The sequence below is a fragment of the Borostomias antarcticus genome, assembly GCF_949987555.1.
Source record: "Borostomias antarcticus genome assembly, chromosome: 3".
Classification (NCBI taxonomy): Eukaryota; Metazoa; Chordata; class Actinopteri; order Stomiiformes; family Stomiidae; genus Borostomias; species Borostomias antarcticus.
This window is the reverse complement of record NC_140236.1, coordinates 33352195-33374946: the sequence shown is the minus strand read 5'-3', so window position 1 is coordinate 33374946 and position 22752 is coordinate 33352195. Positions and strand designations below refer to the sequence as shown.

At 49.4% G+C, this 22752-nt stretch overlaps 1 protein-coding gene across 4 annotated transcripts in view; it reads left to right on the top strand.

The window, feature by feature from the left end:
• The first annotated feature begins 217 nt into the window (after positions 1 to 217).
• Positions 218 to 22752, top strand: part of patj (PATJ crumbs cell polarity complex component) — a 157312-nt gene continuing 134777 nt past the window's right edge. For 3 of the 4 annotated variants that reach the window (XM_084461679.1, XM_084461678.1, XM_084461677.1), the window contains exons 1-12: positions 218 to 276; positions 426 to 604; positions 2829 to 3026; positions 3563 to 3702; positions 4384 to 4570; positions 10952 to 11080; positions 16403 to 16651; positions 16790 to 16892; positions 17746 to 17834; positions 18065 to 18212; positions 19449 to 19583; positions 22327 to 22406. In XM_084461679.1, coding sequence (XP_084317805.1) covers positions 255 to 276; positions 426 to 604; positions 2829 to 3026; positions 3563 to 3702; positions 4384 to 4570; positions 10952 to 11080; positions 16403 to 16651; positions 16790 to 16892; positions 17746 to 17834; positions 18065 to 18212; positions 19449 to 19583; positions 22327 to 22406 — 1659 coding nt within the window. In that variant the 5' untranslated portion in view covers positions 218 to 254. The remainder of the gene's footprint in view (positions 277 to 425; positions 605 to 2828; positions 3027 to 3562; positions 3703 to 4383; positions 4571 to 10951; positions 11081 to 16402; positions 16652 to 16789; positions 16893 to 17745; positions 17835 to 18064; positions 18213 to 19448; positions 19584 to 22326; positions 22407 to 22752) is intronic. The other variant, XM_084461680.1, reaches the window with a different exon arrangement.

The window sequence follows — 22752 nt, the reverse complement described above, 5'->3', positions numbered from 1 at the left end:
GAACACATCCCATAATAAGCAGATGAGCAACTATGCAAAACCCCTCCTTACCTACCCTGCAGTAGGCCTACTTGTACTTTTAAGAAGTAGTGATCCAGAATCACCCATGCAATATGTAAATGAGAATTCTAAACATATTGTCAACTATTGATTCAATGATAAACGATTACATATATTGGTGACACTTTGTCCGACATGTTTGATGTCTTCCTGATACAGATTGAAGTGCTGAATTATCGGAGACCACGTGGGGGATGTATGAAAATGTCCCAACAGGTACAGCTGCTTATCTCTGGCTCCCATACCACTTACACTTAAGACTCAGTTCCTGCAGTGTATCTTTCCATGATCTGGGAATTTGCTTACCTGTGTGTGTGTGTGTGTGCGTGTGCGTGTGCGTGTCTGTGTGTGTGTGCGCACTCCAGTCTCCACCATGGAGCGTCAGCAGGTCCTGCAGGCCCTGGAGCGTCTGCAGTGGAAGCTGGCTCAGAGGGAGGAGTGGACTCACAGCGAGAGGCTGGGCGAGCTGAGGGAAGCTCTGCAGAGTCCTCTTCTGGGGCACATCCTCACCCTGCAGCACTCCATCAAACAGCTCAAAGAGCAGGTGAGACGCAGAGACAGACAGATGAGACAGATGAGACAGGGAGACAGGCGGGTGAGACAGGGAGACAGACAGGTGAGACGGGGAGACAGGCGGGTGAGACAGAGAGACAGACAGGTGAGACAGGGAGACAGACAGGTGAGACAGAGAGACAGACAGGTGAGACAGGGAGACAGACAGGTGAGACAGGGAGACAGGCAGGTGAGACAGAGAGACAGACAGGTGAGACAGGGAGACAGACAGGTGAGACAGGGAGACAGGCGGGTGAGACAGAGAGACAGGCGGGTGAGACAGAGAGACAGGCGGGTGAGACAGGGAGACAGACAGGTGAGACGGGGAGACAGACAGGTGAGACAGGGAGACAGGCGGGTGAGACAGGGAGACAGGCGGGTGAGATAGAGAGACAGACAGACAGGTGAGATAGAGAGACAGGCGGGTGAGACAGGGAGACAGGCGGGTGAGATAGGGAGACAGACAGGTGAGATGGAGAGACAGACGGGGGAGACAGAGAGGTGAGATAGACAGGCGGGTGAGACAGAGAGACAGACAGGTGGGATAGAGAGACAGGCGGGTGAGACAGGGAGACAGGCAGGTGAGATAGAGAGACAGGCGGGTGAGACAGGGAGACAGACAGGTGAGATAGAGAGACAGACGGGTGAGACAGGGAGACAGACAGGTGAGATAGAGAGACAGACGGGTGAGACAGGGAGACAGACAGGTGAGATAGAGAGACAGGCGGGTGAGACAGGGAGACAGACAGGTGAGATAGAGAGACAGACGGGTGAGACAGGGAGACAGACAGGTGAAATGGAGAGACAGACAGGTGAGACAGGGAGACAGGCGGGTGAGATAGAGAGACAGGCGGGTGAGACAGGGAGACAGACAGGTGAGACAGGGAGACAGGCGGGTGAGACAGGGAGAGAGGCGTAACGTTGACCGTCTGCACACCTCTGGATGTTCTCTCTTCCTCAATGTCAGTGTGCTTCTGCGAAGTCAAGTTGTTGATAATGGAAGACATAATTTTCTTTTATTTTTTTTATAAACATATTTTTCTGAAGCTGAGGAGACATCAAAGCTCTTTGCGGTTTCATTTTGTATTCAGGACATGTTTTATTGATGCAGAGGGGGGGTGGAAATAACTCCTTACAATAAACAATCCACAGGCCAAATTAAGATAATGGCAATAACCAACCCTGGTCTTCATATTCTAAGTGCTGCGAAGGTCAGACGCGTGTCTATGAATGCGTCAGGTGAAAACCTATCGTGGATATAGAGCTGGAGGTGACGGCGTGCGCTGGCGGGGGGGGGGCCCTCCCACTGCAGATCTATCAAGCTTTAATATCTACTGTCTTGGTTTGAGTAACGGCCTTGTCGGAGGTGTATTGATGAAATGGCCAGGAACCTGCGCCGTCAGCCAGGGCCAAATAAGCAGGAGACTGATAAGTTTCCACAATGTGAGTGTAAAGGTCATTAATACATTACCTGTTTGGGAGCAGCGAGTGCCGTGGAGGAATGTATTGATTTTACACTCCTCCCCTCTTCCCTCTCCCTACTCCACCATCTTTTTTTTGGCAAACGTTGCGTCTGTTTAGAAGGGCAGCCCAGTCTCTCTCTATCCTTCTTCTTAACGGGGATCAGCTCTGGTATAAAGCAGCGATCTGCTGCATGTTCTCCTATCGTGGGAACGTCAGCTGTTTAAGAATGTAGCTCTCTCTGGTCTGTAAGAGAGGGCTGGGAATAGCTGCCATCCCCGGCCCATGCGACGTTTTTTTGCTTTTCATCCACATTTCAAATGGCCTTAATCCAACTGTATATCTGATCTAGTACTACTGTATCTGACGTGTCCGAAACGGAAATGAACTTGACATTTCGTACACCTCTACGTACTGTCGCCTTTGGATGAGTGTCTGCTGAATACCTAAAATGTAATTGTGAAATGTACTTTTGAGCTGATCCGTTCACTCTTGAGAACCCAGCTTCAGGAATGAATGGGTATCTTACAGCTTGGTGTTCAAAGCCCTTGCTATGAGTAGCCTCCTAGTTCGAGACAGCGTTTGGGAAACCGACCCTAAAAAGCTTTTTACAGCCCTCACCTCAGAGATGATGCTGGTGAAATACAAGTGTATTTATAAATCTTCTGGTGAGTGTGAGCTGACCACCCTCCCTCTCCCCCTCCTCCCCCCCCCCCTCTCTCTCTCTCTCTCTCTCTCTCTCTCTCTCTGTTCAGCTGAGCAGCATGGCGCCGGGCGCCTGCGGTGATTTCAGCTTCTCCAGGAAGGGCCAGCTGATAATCAGCGCCAGTCGCCCGGCCAGCAGCCTGGCCACGTCCGGCCAGGCCTCGCTCCTGTCCAATGGCTCGGCCCCGGGCTCGGCGGGACGCCCCTCCCCCGACCAGCTCCAGAGATGGCTCCACGCCGTGGCCAAGGTGGGCGGCCGCACCTGTTCTTCCCACGCCTTCACCCCCCCGTGTCGGCTCTCACAGCCTGCTCGCTGTATGCCACCGTTGCAGCTAGGTGTGCTGTAGGTGGTGTGTGTGTGTGTGTGTGTGTGTGTGTGTCATTTCTGTCTTTTTCTGTCCACTCACAGCTTGCGAGCTGTATGCCAACGTTACAGCTAGGTGTGTTGTAGCTGGTGTGCGTGTGCGTGTGTGCGTGTGTGTGTGTGTGTGTTTGCGCATGCGTGTGTTTGGTGAATGACAGTGTTATATGCACTGTATTTGGTTTTACCAATGTGCTATGTGAAGATAACATTACATTTAGACATATTTGCAGTTTGTCAATGTCAAGTTTGCATTTGCAGTCAATCCATGTCAAATAACAGTCTTTTCATGAAGGGATATATTTTGAGTGAACAAAACAATGCTGAATGTTGATCTTTTAATCTTTAGCTCAAACATTTTCCTTTCGACCAATTTATTTCGACCAGCAATTTTGTGTTGACCACTGGTTGCTTCTGTGGCAGGGGCGTCAGATGGAGCACATCAGCCTGGCTAAGCCCCTCTCTGGGGGCCTGGGCTTCAGCGTGGTGGGGCTCCGGCCTGGAGGCACCGGCGGACACGGGGTCTTCATCAGACAAGTCCAGCCTGGGGGCCTCGCACACAGGTCAGCCTCCCCTCTACCACCAACCCCCTTCTGCTCCGTCCTCGGCAGCAGTTTGACTGTTTTAAAGTCGCACTGAAATGAAAAAAGCATTCTGTCCCATTTTGGTTCACATAATTGGTCATAGTGTTCACCTATTCAACGATGTATGCCAAAAAATGTACAAAATTCTACTTTTGTTGTAATCTCATATCAAAGTATATAATTTCTTACTTCCTGGAAAACGGTAGGTCACGTGCAATGACGACAACAGGTACCTTAGATTTTAGGCCAATAATCTCACGACATCCACCCGTCAATCAACGCTATCCTTCTATCGTGTCTAATTATTCTAATTCTAATTATGTCTAAAGTTCTTAAAACCCGTCCACTTGTCAATGTTCCAATCAGATTCCTCTAAACCTATGTCCCACCCTCATAGCTTGTTTGCGTCAGAAATACGTCAAACTACGGAAGTTAGATGATCTCAAACGTCCGTTTCAGTGCGACTTTAAGGAGTAGAAATGACGTTGAGAGGCGATTGTCTAGTTTCAGGTGTTTGGACAGCTCTGTCGCCTAAAGGTGACAAATATGAGGTCCCGGGGACCACAAAATGGTCTCCCCAACAGCTCCTCCATGACGTCAGGTTGGATATTTCCTTCCTGACGAGGAGGATCACCCGTCCTTGTGATTTTCGCCCCGCAGAGACGGGCGTCTCCAGGAGAACGACCAGATCGTGGTGATCAACGGCACGCCGCTGGACCAGGGCGTGACCCAGCAGCACGCCATCTCTCTGCTCCAGCAGCCAGGGGACAGGGTGGAGCTGGTGGTAGCGAGAGACGGCCCCCCAACCCTGCTGCCTCAGCCACGCCCCGCCACGCCCAGCCACACGGTAAGGAAGTGCATACTGGAAGTGTGAGAGCATGTTGATTTGATTTAAATTTGAGTTATTTAACCTTTATTTGGCCTGGGGAGTCCATTGAGACCCAAGGTCTCATTTACACTGACACCCTGGTTACACGGAATACTTCAACCTGTATAGAACAATATAAAAACAATATAAACAATATACAATCACATTCATACATTTTACACATTTAAATACAATGACAGCATTATCCAAAACATACACAGACACCGACCCCATATTCCTGAATCATATGTTTAAAAATGTCCAAAGTGATTAAGGCATCCATTTTAAAAGTCTTCTGAAACCTATTTATTCTCTAAGAGCACCATAACTACAAGCAGGCTTTCCTACTTCAGTTTTGACCTCCAGAACCACACAATCCCGAGACCTTGTCCTGGTAATCTGTTACTCTGGATGTACTGTACTGTTACAGTATGTGATGAGGGTTCAGTCTGGCGTCTCTTGATAAGGTGTTGCAGTTGTTATTTTGTAAATGTTTGGTTATGTAGTGGTTTTTGTATCAACGTTTTCAGTTTGGGTTTGATACAGAGAAGCTGGGAGAAGCTCAAGTTCACAGCTCTGTTTTGAAGTGATTGATTTGATTGATTGATTTTTATTTATTTTTAAGACAGGGACGAGGTACAGTAGACATTTACCCTATAGGATAGGGAGAGATGCACTGTACAAGGTTATAGCTAAACAGCTAATTTCCACCCGCAGTCCCTGGGCAAATAAATATACAGTCTTAAAATAGTGGGGCAAATAGTACACAGTAGGAGAGTTACATACATAGAAGGAATACAAAAAAGTTATGTAGCAAAGATTTCACTCATCCTATACCCACATCCCAACCTCCCCAGACCCTTAAAAAACAAACCCTACAGTCAGGTTGGACATTCTTGTCCCAGTGCCAGTTAATCAGGAGAAGTGCTGGAGGAAGTCTGAGTCTGACACATTAACCTACCTGGACTGAACCAGTCCCCACCTGCCCATTCACTAATATTTAAGTAATGATTACAGCAGATCAGTGTGTGCATACTACACGCGCTACTTAACACTGATACAAAATTAAGTAGGACACTTGTCAGCTGTCACAGTAGGCGAGCTAGCTTGACTGTCACTCAAGACTAAAGGGCATTAATCATATCTAGAGGTCACTCTCAGGTTGTTGGTCCTGCATCAATACTGGTTAAGTGTGATTTGAAATTCATATTTGTTTGAGAGTTATATACCTTTAGCACTGTTGACATTGAGTGTATGCTTTTTATGCCCTCAAAGCCTGAAGGAAATCAAGTTAGTGCTTCACTTGCAGGATTGCTCCTGACAGAATGTATTTAGGTCTTGAGCGCCGGCGCAATCAATGTTGACGGGACGGGGAAGAGATGAGGTTGGAGACGCATGAACAACATATCTGGATCTGCAGCTACATCATCAGGATAGTTGTTGGCTACTCTAATAATAATAATAATAATAATAATGACATTATTATGATTATGATTGTTATTATTAATGATAATAATAATAATAACAATAATTTTGACCTCTAGGGGGTATTTATTCAGCCACACAGCACACTTACAACAAGTATACGCACACATGAGCGGCAACACAGCACACAACAACAACAACAACACACATACGCGTAGCTTCAGGTCCCCAGTGGAAATTGTTGTCTTCATTTTTCCTATCCAAGCTCCTCCAAGGGAGGCCAGGAACAGTGGGGACCAGGTCCAAGTGCTCAGTCCAAGTGCTGGTCAGGGACCGGACTGAAGAGCATCTGTTCGTCTGCATGTTTTTCGCATTAGGTTCTTTTGGGAACCCTTGCGAACACGGGGAGAACATGCGAAGTCCACACAGAAAGACCCGGGAGTGGTGTGAGGCGACAGTGTTAAGTGGGAGTGTTGTGGGAGTGGTGTGAGGCGACAGTGTTAAGTGGGAGTGGCCTGAGGCGACAGTGTTAAGTGGGAGTGGTGTGAGGCGACAGTGTTAAGTGGGAGTGGTGTGAGGCGACAGTTAAGTGGGAGTGGTGTGGGAGTGGTGTGAGGCGACAGTGTTAAGTGGGAGTGGTGTGAGGCGACAGTGTTGAGTGGGAGTGGTGTGAGGCGACAGTGTTGAGTGGGAGTGGTGTGAGGCGACAGTGTTGAGTGGGAGTGGTGTGAGGCGACAGTGTTAAGCGGGAGTGGTGTGAGGCGACAGTGTTAAGTGGGAGTGGTGTGAGGCGACAGTGTTAAGTGGGAGTGGTGTGAGGTGACAGTGTTAAGTGGGAGTGGTGTGAGGTGACAGTGTTGAGTGGGAGTGGTGTGAGGCGACAGTGTTGAGTGGGAGTGGTGTGGGGCGACAGTGTTAAGTGGGAGTGGTGTGAGGCGACAGTGTTAAGTGGGAGTGGTGTGAGGCGACAGTGATAAGTGGGAGTGGTGTGAGGCGACAGTGATAAGTGGGAGTGGTGTGACAGTGTTAAGTACTGCGCCACTGTGCCACGTGAACTATTTTGCTCAAGGACACTTGGGCACACTGCTGGGAGCTGGGATCTGGGACCGAACTGGGTACCTTCAGATCCCCAATCGGCCGCTCTACCTCCTGAGCTACGCTGGCCCGGTACGACCATCCCGTTCTCGCGAGCTCACATTCTGTTTCACTAACGCAGAACGGTCTGGCCTTCGCCTCCTCCAGAGCGATTATGCCAAAATCCAGACCATACCGGCGGGCCAATCAGGGACTGCGTTTTAACTGCTGTCCCGCCCCACAGTGGAAAGCAGTCCCTGATTGGTTCGTGTCCCTGCCGCTCGCTAAACAAACATGACGGCTCCTGAAGCAACGAGTGGTAACGTTAACGTTAGAAGAATAAACGCAGCTATAAGTGCAATTATTGCAGAAATAGACTTAATCACAACACTTAAACAAGAAAAGAGTATGCACTAGCGGAGTTTCTCAGTGGAAAATATGTTTTCGCTGTTCTTCCGAGTCTGGATTTGACAAAAGTTTGCTGAACGCTGATTGGCTGAAGGTGTTTGTCTGTCACGGCAAGTACCCCCGCCCACATAATCGCTCTCTATGGGGCGAAGGCCAGACCGATATTGCGGAGCGAAGCAGTGAACTCGCTAGATCGGTATGGTCATACCAGGTGAGAGCTACGCATCAACCCCGTTGCAGTCTGCGGAAATTTCAGCAAATTAAATGCTGTTTTCATCTTTTCCATTCGCTTGTTCAGGTAACTGAATGCCTGCAACGTCCATAGAAAGTGAGGTCAGGAGATGAGGTCAGGGTCATCTCAGACCGACCCCTGGGGTCAGAGGGGTTGACCCTGGACTGCCCCCTGTCTGTTTTCCAGAAAAAGAAAAGGGAAGCAAGGTGCTGTCTAAAGTAGAGCCAGACCTGCCAGACCCAGTATTGATGCACTATGCTACAAGTTAGCTCTGGCCCAATCCCACCATGCTATTTTGTACTCATTATAGTTTGGTATTCCACTATTCTGCTTGTTTTTAATCCTTCCTGGATCAAGGCCACATCCTACATATTGAGACCTGGCAGTGGCGCTTCTGTTTTATTCATGTGCTCTTTCTCTTGAGGTTGTTTAATGGACCGCTGGGTAATAACACAAAAATAAAAAAAAGAGAAGAAGAAAGTCTGGATTTGATTGTATTGCTGCACCCAGGTCTAGCTAAGTACCTGTCACCCAACGCCAGGACGCCACCTTTAAACACAAACCCAGACAGCGCCGATTTCCCTCCGTTAGAACAGTTGAAGTGTGGACTTGGCTGCCCTCCTACCACGGCAAAGTTGCAAATAAGCCACTTGTAAAAATATAAATCAGAAGTCTGATATTCCTGTTCAACTATGCAGTTTATCGTGTGTTTATAGCTGTTGTCAGTGTGGCAGGTTCCCTTTATAGATGGGAATGCCGTGGTATGGCTCATCTAATGGAGGCCAAACAAGACATCACATACCTGTGACAAGGCACCTGTCACTCACAGAACGAAGGCCTCTCGTCTCCCTTGTACTCATCCGCTGAGTCATCTTTCAAAACAGATGTTCCTCAGCTCAGCTCTGCCCTTTGAATAGTCTCACTCCACCTCCCTTCAGGCAAACATGTCCTCTTATCGTGAAAAGCTGAGAAAATATTTACCTATTGAAATGTGAATAACGACCAGTGCCCTAGGGTGTCATCCTGCCGGTTCCTGGAACAGCGTACAGTCCAGAATGTTGCTCATATTCCACTCTCATACAAACATCTCGCAACTGACGTAACGTTCTAGAACATGAGGCTGTTAGCCGTCAATCAATCAATCAATCAATCAAAGCTTTATTTGTAGAGCGCATTCCATCTCCAGTCTTAATTGTTGTTCATTCGTTGGGAGACATTTAAAACTAGGCCTCAAGCTACACACCGATAGGAGGAATAATCTACTGTAGGACAACGTCATAGGCTGGTCGGCAGGATAATTATTTTCTCTGAAACTTAAAGCTGTGTTTCTTGCGGTCCCATTGTGGCCTTCTCATTATAGCGGTCTCATATCTAAAGCAGTTTGTTTTTATTCCATGAGAAAAGTCTGCAGTGTTTGACTAATAATCCTGCTCCATGTCATGGAGCTGAGCAGGCAGGGGATTTGGCCTTTTCACTGTGAAGAGTCTTCTGTCAAAATGTCTTGCACTTTCAGGATATCACCTGTGTTGAATAAAGTCAGTTACATTTTCTAAAGCTCTTTAGATTAGTGGGCTACGTTGACTTTTTGGTTTGGGTTATTATGAAAGATACCAGGTGGCCTCGGCCTGGACACAGGTCAATGTGTCCTGTTCAGAAAAGGGCACGCACGCATAGTTCACAAAGCAGGTTTAACACCCCCGGGTCTGAGGCTTTGCAGTCCAACTTGTCTAATAATGTTCACATTGTTCACTCGGGCGATGCTTGTTCTCCGAGCAGGTACAGTACCTACTGTAATAAGACATAAACCAGCCCCCGGCCTCTGAAACACATCTCCGTTTGTGTAGCTCCAGCTCTTATCTGGGAAATGGCTCTGTTCTGTGAAGGGGCTCTTGGGTAGAGAGCTCTGTCTCCTGGGGACGCAGTCCTGCGGCACAATGAGCGTTCATTACACAGCCAAGCACGGAAGTCCTCCATCAGATAATACTGGGTAATAGGACCAAAGAAGTGCTCTGATTGCAGCCATTTAATAAAGAACCTGCGAGATTGGGTGTGTGTCATGAGGGCTGGAGGGGTGTGTGTGTGTGTGAGTGTGTGAGTGTGTGAGTGTGTGAGTGTGTGAGTGAGAGTGTGAGAGTGTGCGTGTGTGCGTGTGTGCGTGTGTGCGTGTGTGTGTGTGTGTGTGTGTGTGTGTGCGTGCATGCGTGCGTGCGTGTGTGCGTGTGTGAGTGTGTGTGTGTGAGTGTGTGCGTGCGCGTGCGAGTGTGTGTGTGTGTGAGTGTGTGAGTGAGTGTGTGTGTGTGAGTGTGTGCGTATGTGAGTGTGTGTGCGTGTGTGAGTGTGTGAGTGAGTGTGTGAGAGAGAGCGTGTGTGATGAGTGAGGTACCCAGGCTGGGGAACAGGACTCGCTCTTCATTACCCCACACTGATCAGTTGCTTGTTTTAGATTGCATTGTTTGTTCGGGAGGTTTAGTAAATGTGTTTTAACATCGGGAGCGACTGGTGGAGCTCCACAGCAGTATGCAATTACCTCAAGGAAAGTACCTTAAGTGTTCTTCCTGTGATGGAAAACTATTCACTGATTACTGACATAACTCGATTGACTAAAGACAGACATCGGACATGAAGGTTTGTTCCTTACACCAGTCCTTAACTGGACCAGCCTCACTTCAGCTTATCCTCAAAAATCCCTTAAAAAGCTTTGCTGATAAATATAGCCGATCTGTCCATTTTGGGGAAATCGAAAATAAATCAACAAAAGAGTCAGAACTGGCCTAGAAGTACTAAAATTATAAATAATAGAACTAATTATCTATATACTCCATCGACTCCAATCATTAAATGTATATCTTGGGTTTTGGTATGAATGCAGAATTCTAGCGTTAATATATATTTTGCACTGTCCTGTCTAGTCCCTGCACTCTGTCTACTGTTGTCTGTCCATCAGTGTTATGCACCAACTGACCAGAACACATTCCTAGTATGTGTAAAAACTACTTTATTTATTTATTTACCTGCCAAAATAAAATCTGATTGTGATTCTAATTCACTCTGGGTTTCTTCCCTGTTCTCTGTCATGTTGTGACGTCTTCTGTACTACAGTATGTGTGTTCCAGGAGCAGTGGGCCGATGTGGAGGATGTTGTAAATGTTGTGTTTTGTGTGTGTGTGTGTGTGTGTGTGTGTCTGTGTCTGTGTGTGTGTGTGTGTGTGTGTGTGTTCCAGGAGCACTGGGCCCACGTGGAGGAGATCGAGCTGGTGAACGACGGTTCGGGGCTGGGCTTTGGCATCGTGGGAGGCAAAGCCACAGGCGTGGTGGTCAGGACTCTGGTGCCCAACAGTGTGGCTGACAAGGTGAGACCCAGCTCGCTACAGCGCCTCACGCTGGTCGTACTCGTACCTCCAGCCTCGCGGGACCGTCCTGATCTAGCGAGCTCACTTTGTTTCTCTCAGATCAGTCCTTCCCTCTATTTCCGACGATTTCAGTGGGCGGGTACTTGGCTTGACAGACTAACGCCTTCAGCCAATCAGCAAAACAAAGCTGTTGCCAAATCCAGTCAGAAGAACGGCGAAAACATATTTTCCTCACCGCTAGTGCATCCTCTTGGTCTTGTTTAATTTTTATTGAGTGTGTTCCTGCAATAACTGCACTTATATCAATCAATCAATCAACTTTTATTATGCAGACTCATGGTCCATTACAAAACACATACAACAAAAATTAAAAAAGGCAACAATACCAGTGTTTCCACATAGGTGACTGGTATCTCACCGCACTGAAAACAGGATTTGACAGCAGCACAATAATGGAATTCTGAGAACCATTCAGTCGGCATATAAATTTGTACATCAGATTCCTCAACAGGGCATGAAACGTATTGACACCTGCACTACAAAACAGTTCACTTGCACTGTACCACCTTGGCTTTTTAAGCAATATACGCATGCAGTCATTATAGGCAACCTTAAGCTTATGGATGCTAGCCTTTTTAAACTTTATCCACAAGGGAGCAGTGTAGAGAGGAGTACAGTACGCTCTAAACAGGCTTATCTTGACATTGTCTGAGCACCAGTGGAATTTCCTAACCAACATGTTAGCTTGTGCATATAACATGCGGCGCTGTCTATACAAGTCATCATCATCAGACATTTGATCTGTGATGACATGTCCCAGATACTTAGCTTTACAGCATACAGATAGAACTTGCCCTGAGAGGTAAAATGATGGGAAGATTAGATCTTTGTCCCCTTTTGTTTTACAGATCATGACGATGCTCTTTTTAGCATTGTATTTCACATCAAAATGGACACCATACTCAGAGCATATATTCAACATCTGTTGGAACCCAGCACTGCTAGGAGAGAAAATAGCCAGATCATCGGCATACATAAGATGGTTTACCAGGGTGTTACCAATCATACATCCTGTTTTACAGCCTCTTAGCTGGTCAGATAAATCGTTCATGTACACATTAAAGAGGGCTGGTGAGAGTAGCCCCCCCTGGCGAACCCCATTACCAACACCGAAAGGTCCAGAGACTGCATTACCCCATTTGACCTGCATGCTCTGGTTGGCATACCAATATGCCAGGACCCTAATTATACTGTTAGGCACTCCTCTTTGACTCAGTTTTATGAACAGCTTATGATGGTTGACTCGATCAAAAGCTTTAGAGGCATCAATAAAACCAATTAACACAGAGGAATTCTGTCTTCTATACATTTCAACAATTTCCTTCAGGGCATAGATACATAAATCACTACCATGCTTAGCCTTGAAGCCAAACTGGTTGTCTGTGGTACCAAAATAAAAACATAATCTGTCTAATAAAATTCTTTCTAGGACTTTGGATAACACACTAGCTAGAGCAATTGGTCTGTAATTATCCAAGCTCCCCACCTTGCCCGCTTTGTCCTTGATGACAGGCACCAGAGTAACAGACAACATGGAGTCCGGCAGCAGACCATGATTCATAAGGCCAGTAAAACAGATGGCGAGAAGGGCAGCGACCCTCGGACTTGCAAGTTTGAGGTGCTCTGCAGTGATCTGATCTAAGCCGCTAGCTTTGTTATCAGCTAGCTGTGTAATAGCTTGATAGACCTCATTGGCTGTTGTTCCCACTGTGTCACTGTTGGCAATGTTGCCCACTTTGTAGGGGTCACTTTTAACACAATTGAATAGCTCAGAATAATGTTGTCTCCACAAATCAGCTATGTTGTCGGCTCCCGAGACTCCTTCTATGGTACATGGTAACGATGTACTGCCTCTGTTCAGAGCTCTCACCTCCTTCCAGAAGCCAGTAGCATCGTTACCAAGGAGCTTTTCAGCCATAGAGTCCGCTCTCATTACTTGTTCGTGTTTGCTGATATACCGAACTGCATATTTATATTGAGCGTTAGTACGCTTTTTGTGATCCAGGACAGGCCCCTCTCTGGGCCTACCTGCCAGGACCCACTCCTTAAAGGCATTCTTAGCTTCAGCATGATGAGCAGCCACATGTTTATTCCACCCTGGCTTAATGCTGTGTCTTTTATCAGAGTGAGTAAAGCATGGCCTACTAGCTTCATACACAGCTCCCACAATACAATTATACATGTGACAGATGTCCTTACAGTGAGAGCTTTTGTTACAATTCACATCAGGACACATAATTGCATCTCTGGGTAGATATACATTACTTAGAAGGACATCAGTTCTCCCGTAGTATAACATCACATCCTCATCTGTGAGCTTAGACCAATCCAGTTTAGCCTTACAGGCACTATTAACCTCCTGAGACATCTCTGGGAGACTGTCACAATCAAGTGACATGACAAAGGGAACATGATCAGACATAGATGCCTCATACACAATCTCCATAGATCTTAGAATAGCATGAGCATCAGCAGTGCTAATGCAGTGGTCAAGCCATGATGTAGAGTGCCAGGCCTCACTTATGTAAGAATAACTATCTGCAGGTAGGAGCTTTTGGCTGGATAATATAAGATTGTTATCATCACAAAACTGCAGCATATGCTTTGCAAACAAGGAACTTTTGTCTGATAGATCAGCATTCATGTCACCGACTACATAGATACTTGTGGAATGATTATCAGAAATAAAAGAATTTATAAAAGCTAGACGATTCAGGTATTCGTCTTCATTTTGTTGTGACTCATACGGTGTGTATACATTGAGGATAGTAGCCTCTTTGTTATTCATTTTTATCTGTATAGCGATACACCAGTCAGCTTCTAGCCTAATGACATTGATCGCAGAGTCCATCTTTTTGTGCCAAAGGATGGCCACGCCCCCTGCTATCCTTCCTCTCACTATCCCCATAGATAGGTCAGTAGTGGACTCACCAGCCCCATGGAAATTGTCATTAAAAGAGTTCAAATTTCCCAAGTCCTGTTTAGATAAAAAAGTTTCTTGTAAACATAAAATATCACAGTTTTTCAGCAGGTTGTCAACTACTATACGTCGGGCTCTGTCTCCTGCGTTGTTGCCCAGGCGTAGCCCGCGGCAGTTGTATGATCCAACCCGCATAAAGTTTAACTGGGCAGGGTGACCCCGTTCGGTGCTCTTGCACCAAGTGAAGCAGAGATAGGCCTAGCTGTGCTAGCTCCCGTCTCTCCCGCTTTGCGTGGCTCATAATATCGCCTCACAACAGAGCCTTCAGGCCAGAGTTCTGGGTTGTACATGTCCGCAACTTCATTGCACTCAACACACACTTTAAACGAGCTATATCTGTTGCTCGCAGTGACAATACGTTCACAGTTAACGACACGGTCAAGTTGAGCAGCCAAATAGTTAGACAGCGTCTCTGCATCAAGGTCCGGTGAGAATTTGGTAGCAAAAACACTTACCAACTTCGTCTGAACCACTCTTATATTCCCTTGCGCACGAGTACCAACAATAGGCTTGGACACCCTCCGTTCAGGTTTTCCAGCACGCTGTTTGAACGCTTCGCGGGCAGGCTGGCCCTCGGCATGATTCTTCCGAGCTTGGCCATGTTTCACCACACGGCTCCATTTCGGCGAGTTTTCCACCGTTCCTCCAGGAGTCAGACAGGCACTATATTCTATATTCTTATAGTGTAGAACTGTACTGGGTTTATTCTACTAACGTTAACGTTACTGCTCATTGCTTCGGGAGACTGTTTTGCCACAGGAGCCAATCCAGGGTTATGTTCTACTGGGGGGCAGAAAAAGCAGTCAGAACACAGTCTCTGATTGGCCCGGTCAAAACGTGATTGGAGAGAAATCGTTGGAGATGGGGGGGGGGGGGGGGGAGTCCGGACTGATCTGCGGAGAGAAACTGAAAGTGAACTCGCGGGATCAGGATGGTGTCTCAAGGCTTCCTCTCCCCAGCATCAGGCCTTTTGAGTGGTATGGATGGTATCTGTTGGCAAAGATGTCCAGCAAGGGTTTACTGGCTGATCGGTCCTGATCCGACCGTAAAGTAGCCCTTTTACACACCCCTCCATGCTTTGCTTTGCTCCCTGGCTTTTGTGAGCTTTGAGGGCATTAAGAATTACCATGGGAACATGTCATTTGATTTGTTAGAAAAAAAAGTAAAAAAAAAAAAAGTCAGTATTAGCTAACCTCTTTTTATATAGGAAAACAAAAGGTGTCATCCAGAAGGGATCTGGATTCAGAAAACCTTCCTGTTCCTGTTTGGGGACCCCCACCTCAACCCCCTCTCTCTTTCTCTCTCTTTTCTCTCCGTCCCAGTGTCCGAGGGCCCGGGCAACAAAACCCTTCTTGTTCAAAAGGCACAGTGCAGCATTTCACACATCACTAGATCTTATGCTCCAAAAAAGCTGTCAAAATTGGGTCTTTGTCTGCGCCGCCGTTTCCCATTTCAGCGTCTAGTGGCAGCGGGCAGCTTCAATGCTCCCCTGTTGTCCTACGGAACAGAGGCATGGGACAACGCGGAGATTTCCTCACTTGTTTATGCATCATCAGCCTTTTCATGTCTCTTCCCCTCCCTCTTCCGCTTATTATAGCGTTACCCCCCCCCCCCTTCTCTCTCTGTGTATTCTGCTTGGCCTGTGCATCACACAGTACCCCCCCCCCCCCCCCCCTCCACACACACACACACCCCATCCCCACCAGTTAGGCTGCTCGAGTGGCACATCAAACCGCATGATAGTTTGGGTTCATGCAGGCTGCTGTCGAGACTTTCAGGATGTGTTTCGGAGGGACTGCCAAGCCGTGACGCCCAGCTGGGAGCACAGTGTTCTGGATGGACCCACACACTATCATCCTGCATGATAGGATGTTGCTTTGCTGTAAAATGATAATTTTCTAGGCCTGAGGTCCTGTCCCACACTTAGTTTTTCCTAATTTATCTCTCTTCCTCCTATCACTTCTCTCTTTTTTCTCTCTCTCTCTTTTTCTCTCTTTTCTTCCTCTCTCTCTTTCTCTCTGTCTGTTTGTCTCTCTGTCTGTCTATCTCTGTCTGTCTCTCCGTCTCTCTTTCTCCCTCTCCCTATCCCTCTCTCTCTTTTTCTCTCTCTACCTCTTTCTCTCTCTCTCTCTCTCTCTCTCTCCCCCCGCCCCCCTCTCTCTCTCTCTCTCCCTCTCTCTCTCTCTCTCTCTCTCTCTCTTTCTACCTCTCTCTCCCCCCCCCCCCTCCCTCTCTCTCTCTCTCTCTCTCTCTCTCTCTCTCTATTCCCCTGTGTTGTACAGGATGGGCGTCTGCGTACAGGTGACCACATCCTGCGTATCGGTGAGACGTCCACGCGGGGGCTGGCCAGCGACCAGGTGGTCAGGGTGCTGCAGGGCTGTGGGAGCCGCGTGCGCATGCTCATCGCCCGGGACCCCCTGGTCCAGGCCGCCCCGCCCCCGGCCCCGCCCCCGGCCCCCCCCAGCACCGCCCCCGTCTCTGTCCTGCCCCCGCCCTCCGCCCTCCTCCCTCAGCGCAGAGTCAGCAGCACGGTGAGCGACGCCCACACGCACATACACACACACACACGCATGCACACACACACACAGACGCTTGGCACCTTCTCCGATTCTGCACACACCAAAAAATCACACCTACATCACTCTGACGGTTTCGTGTTTTGCTTCCAGCCCAACCTGGAGGGCTACGAGATCTACGAGGTCCCTCTGACCAAGAAGCAGGGCCAGAGCCTGGGGATCTCCATCATTGGCTACAACGCCCTGACCACCGAAGGTGCTACCTCATCTCGCCTCAGAACGGGACTTTAGTCACACCAATACCTCCCAATAGAGGGTTTTCACAGCCTGTCATCATTCGGCCATGTTGGACGTTTTAGGCTACTGAATGTAGATAGCTAGCTAAATAGATAGGTCTATCAATTTGTCTATTGATCTACCTATCTAGCTAGTTAGCGTAAACCTAAGCTTAAACCTCCAACATGGCCGCCATGAAAACCGTCAATGGTGGTTCTGATGTGTGTGTCGTCCAGCTGATGTGAATGTGATTTATGTGTGTGTCGTCCAGCTGATGTTGTGAATGTGATGTGTGTGTGTGTCATCCAGCTGACGTTGTGGTTGTGATGTGTGTGTCGTCCAGCTGACGTGGTTGTGATGTGTGTGTGTGTGTGTGTGTCGTCCAGCTGACGTGGTTGTGATGTGCGTGTCGTCCAGCTGACTGCGTGGTTGTGATGTGTGTGTCGTCCAGCTGACGGTGTGGTTGTGATGTGTGTGTCGTCCAGCTGACGTTGTGGTTGTGATGTGTGTGTGTGTGTCGTCCAGCTGACATGGTTGTGATGTGTGTGCCGTCCAGCTGACTGTGTGGTTGTGATGTGTGTGTCGTCCAGCTGATGGCGTGGTTGTGATGTGTGTGTCGTCCAGCTGATGGCGTGGTTGTGATGTGTGTGTCGTCCAGCTGACGGCGTGGTTGTGATGTGTGTGTCGTCCAGCTGATGGCGTGGTTGTGATGCGTGTGTCGTCCAGCTGACGGTGTGGTTGTGATGTGTGTGTCGTCCAGCTGACGGTGTGGTTGTGATGTGTGTGTCGTCCAGCTGACGGCGTGGTTGTGATGCGTGTGTCGTCCTGGTCAGATGCGGTGGGCGTGTTCGTGAAGCACGTGGTTCCGGGGAGCGCCGCCGAGCAGAGCGGCAACATACGCGTCCATGACAGGATCATAGCGGTGAGGCCCTGTGTGTGTGTGTGTGTGTGTGTGTGTGTGTGTGTGTGTGTGAGTGCGTGTGCGTGTGTGTGTTTTTCTTCTTTTTTTGTGCACGCGTGTATGCACCTGTACAGTAAGTGTGTGTTTGCATCCATGACTACCTGTATATGTGCTCCTGTACAGCGTGTGCTTGTGTCCATGACTTCCTAACCCCATGACCTGACCCCTTGACCCCTGCTCCATGCCCTCAGCTGGACGGGGTGAACCTGCAGGGCTTCACCAACCAGGAAGTGCTGGAGGTGATGAAGCAGACGGGCCAGACGGTCCAACTCACCCTGGTCAGGAAGATGGCCGCTCCCAAAGCCAAGACCAGGACTTCCGAGAGGTCCCTGGACACAGGTATGTGTGGGGCGGTTCCCGGTCTCTATGAACACCCTCCATCAGTGATAGGTAAATAAAGCTTTGATTGATTGATTGATTGATTGATTGATAGGTGGGTACAATAAGTCATAGCTTTGGTGTTTTAGTGCTGTTTTATAGAGATTATTGGCTTCTTCAAGTCTTATGAAAAGATGACCCCATAATGCCATTAGGTAGCAAGTCAAGTCACATTTAAAGTAAATAAGGCCTGTGTTCACCATCTCAGTAGGACTACTCCTCGCATTCCTACCGTAAAACATTTGTTCTCTCCAATGATCATTTCCCTTTTCAACCCAGCCTTCCACAAACAAAACGCTTCTAATTTCACAATGTTAGGGTTAGGGGTTAGGGTTAGGGTTAGGGTAAGGGTTAACCCTAACCCTAACCCAGTTCTCGAGCCTTAAATGGACGAGGCGCCCCGGACACAGACCAGAAGAGATGCACGCCCTAATTTCTACTAGCCAGCCCCCATACAGTCAGCTCCTCTGCCTTTAACCTTCGTAGTGAAAGGGGCTGATTTAGAAGAGGGGACTCTTATCTCTCCCAGATGCCTGGTCTTCCATTCCCCTCGTGGAAAGAGATACAGCGCTCGGTGCCGTGAAAAGGGAGCCTGTAAAAACAAGCCGAGCGTCCCCTCGCCTAGCGTCTGTCCTCACATCCTGCCCGGCGCTGGGCTCGGAGGAGCTGGATGAAACTGTAACGTTTTAGCGGTGAATAACAGCGAAGGTATGCGAACGCTGGTGCCTGTATAACGCTTGGATGGAAGTATCCCCCTGTGGTGTGTAAATAGAGAGTAAAGTAACACAGCTAGTGAACTAAAAGTGGATGTTTTGGGGGGGAAATAGTAGATCATGTTTTGGGTCTACATCTGGACTGAGGACAGGTTCGAAACAGGTTCATATGTAATGTTATTTGTTCAAGGTGCAGGACATTTTTTTTACAAGAGTTTTCACAATGGACTTCCAGGATCCATTCATTTAAGCTCTCTGGTTCATGTTCACCACAAATAGCCCTGGACACAGTCCAAGAGTGGCCACAATCCAACCAAAGCTAGCTGGGATGTGTTTTGTCTGGCTGATGTTATTGAATATGATATGTCAGACCTGTATGTGTGCATGCTCCCCTCTTTGTGTGTGTGTGTGTGTGTGTGTGCGCGCGCACACGCACGTTTGTCCAAGTGTGTGTGCCCTCATGCTTGTATACGTGTTGCCACAGTCCAGAGAGAGCCATCGCGCGTGTCCTTGAAAAGGTCTGCCGAGATCAAGGTGCGCTTGTCGGCCGTAGCCCCCAATGTCAGCCTGGAGCCACCAGAGGTTGGCCTGAACACCAGCAAAACACAGCTGGCCCGGGGTGAGCTCATCCCTCCCTACGCCTACACAACCACACGCGTGCACACACACACACACACACGCGCACGCCTCATTACTCCACAGGTCCAACTACCAAGCCCCCCCTCTGCTCTCCAGATGGAGGGAGCTGTCACTCAGAGAGACAGACGGCTATATAAACACACACACGCATACAGAAAAGCCGCTTTCAAAAAAGCACCTCCGGTCGCTGATGGATCTTTGGACACAAGGGGGCACTATCCTGGGGGTGATTGTCTTCACTTACCCCCCTCACACACACACACACACACACACACACACACGCTCACCCCCTTTCTCTCCCCCCCTCTCTCTCTCTCACAAACACAGTTTTTTCATCCCCACGTAGCCGTCTCCAGCGCAGTCATTACTAACGTTACCTCAGCACTCAGAACCTGATCCCGTGTCGCCGGCTCTTCGGCCCGCCACCCCCCACCGCCTCTGAGCCTGGGTCACCCACGGGCCACGCTGTAACTCAAATACAGACTCTCCACCCTCCTCCTCACTCCCTGTCCCCACAGCCAAGCCACCACTCTGGTCCCCCACCACCACCACTCTGGTCCCCCACCACCACTCTGGTCCCCCACCACCACCACTCTGGTCCCCCACCACCACTCTGGTCCCCAACCACCACTCTGGTCCCCAACACCACCACTCTGGTCCCCACCACCACCACTCTGGTCCCCCACCACCACCACTCTGGTCCCCCACCACCACCACTCTGGTCCCCCAACACCACCATTCTGGTCCCCCACAACCACCACTCTGGTCCCCCACCACCACCACTCTGGTCCCCAACACCACCACTCTGGTCCCCCACAACCACCACTCTGGTCCCCCACAACCACCACTCTGGTCCCCCACCACCACCACTCTGGTCCCCCACCACCACCACTCTGGTCCCCCACCACCACTCTGGTCCCCAACACCACCACTCTGGTCCCCCACAACCACCACTCTGGTCCCCACCACCACCACTCTGGTCCCCCACCACCACTCTGGTCCCCCACAACCACCACTCTGGTCCCCACCACCACCACTCTGGTCCCCCACCACCACTCTGGTCCCCCACAACCACCACTCTGGTCCCCCACAACCACCACTCTGGTCCCCCACCACCACCACTCTGGTCCCCCACCACCACCACTCTGGTCCCCCACCACCACCACTCTGGTCCCCCAACACCACCATTCTGGTCCCCCACCACCACCACTCTGGTCCCCCACCACCACCACTCTGGTCCCCCAACACCACCATTCTGGTCCCCCACAACCACCACTCTGGTCCCCCACCACCACCACTCTGGTCCCCACCACCACCACTCTGGTCCCCAACACCACCACTCTGGTCCCCCACCACCACCACTCTGGTCCCCACCACCACCACTCTGGTCCCCACCACCACCACTCTGGTCCCCCACCACCACTCTGGTCCCCAACACCACCACTCTGGTCCCCCACCACCACTCTGGTCCCCACCACCACCACTCTGGTCCCCCACCACCACTCTGGTCCCCCACCACCACTCTGGTCCCCCAACACCACTCTGGTCCCCCACAACCACCACTCTGGTCCCCCACCACCACCACTCTGGTCCCCCACAACCACCACTCTGGTCCCCCACCACCACTCTGGTCCCCACAACCACCACTCTGGTCCCCACTTGCACCCTTCCACCAGTATTCTAAGCTAGGGCCAGTATCACTCAACATCAAGAGGGATGTGAGGGGAGTTTTCAGGGCGGGGCTAAGTAGATTGTTGTAGAGTGGAGGTGGGGGGGGGGGGCTCACGTTACACCTCGCCCTAATTCGTCCTGACAGGATAGGCCATCTCCCTCCCACCTCTACCCGCCAAAACCTCCGTCCTGGCGTGTCGTGTTGCACGCCAGGCAGGCCCCTCTACTCTGGTCACAGCGGAGGGGGCCTCCAACGGCCGGCTACCGTCGCTCTCCCTCTCTCCCAGCGCGTCTCCCTGTGATGCACGTCTCACACGCTATGCAGCCTCCGAGGCCTGGCTCGCAGATGTCGAGCGGTCTCCTTTCGACGTGCCCCCTAACAATGTATTGCTGTGTTTATTCAGCCAAACATTTGAGATGAATTGTGCGGCAGTGGGGAGGTTAGCAATGCTAATTTAATCAGATACTGTACTCGGAGCTGTGGGCTCGTACAGCAGCCTCACATACCGTGTACAGTATTCTCAAAACAGTTGCGTGTGTGTGTGTGTGTGTGTGTGTGTGCGCAAAGCAACCAGACTCCAAGTCTCACACTCACACACACACACACACACACACACACACACACACACACACACACATGCATGTACATTTTCTTGGCGTCTGTCTGATTTCCCCCAGGTTAACTGTAAATTGAGCCTGCAGTTTTGGGAGCGGAGTCATGAGTATTATCATGAGTATTCATGGGCTCAGAGTTCATTTCAGTGTTTTTTTGATACAGGAAGGCATCTTGTTACCTCATAAGTGTCCTGTGTTTGACTTTTCTCATTCAATCAAACTTCACCCTCAAGTAATGTTGATTTCTTCTTGGAGGAACTGTTGTAAAATGATCTCCTACTGTTACTTTCTGACACAAAAACACGCACGTATGCACGCACGGACACACACACACACACACACACACACACACGCACACACGCGCACACACACACACACACACACACACACACACACACACACACACCCAGCCTCACCTGTGTGCTTGTGTGTTTCAGCTGTTGAGCCGGTCTCCCTGGCTGAGATGGAGCCCAGGGTGAAATGGGAGCAGGCCCTGGGACCCGACTACCAAGTTCTGGTGAGCAACTATCACACATTAGTGTTAGGGTTACATGGGTTACTGTTAGCCTTAGTGTTAGGCTTAGATGGGTTACCGTTAGCCTTAGTGTTAGAGTTAGATGGATTACCGTTAGCCTTAGTGTTAGATGGGTTACCGTTAGCCTTAGTGTTAGGGTTAGATGGGTTAGCGTTAGCCTTAGTGTTAGTGTTAGGGTTAGATGGGTTACTGTTAGCCTTAGTGTTAGGGTTAGATGGGTTACCGTTAGCCGTAGTGTTAGGGTTAGATGGGTTAGCGTTAGCCTTAGTGTTAGTGTTAGATGGGTTAGCGTTAGCCTTAGTGTTAGGGTTAGATGGGTTACTGTTAG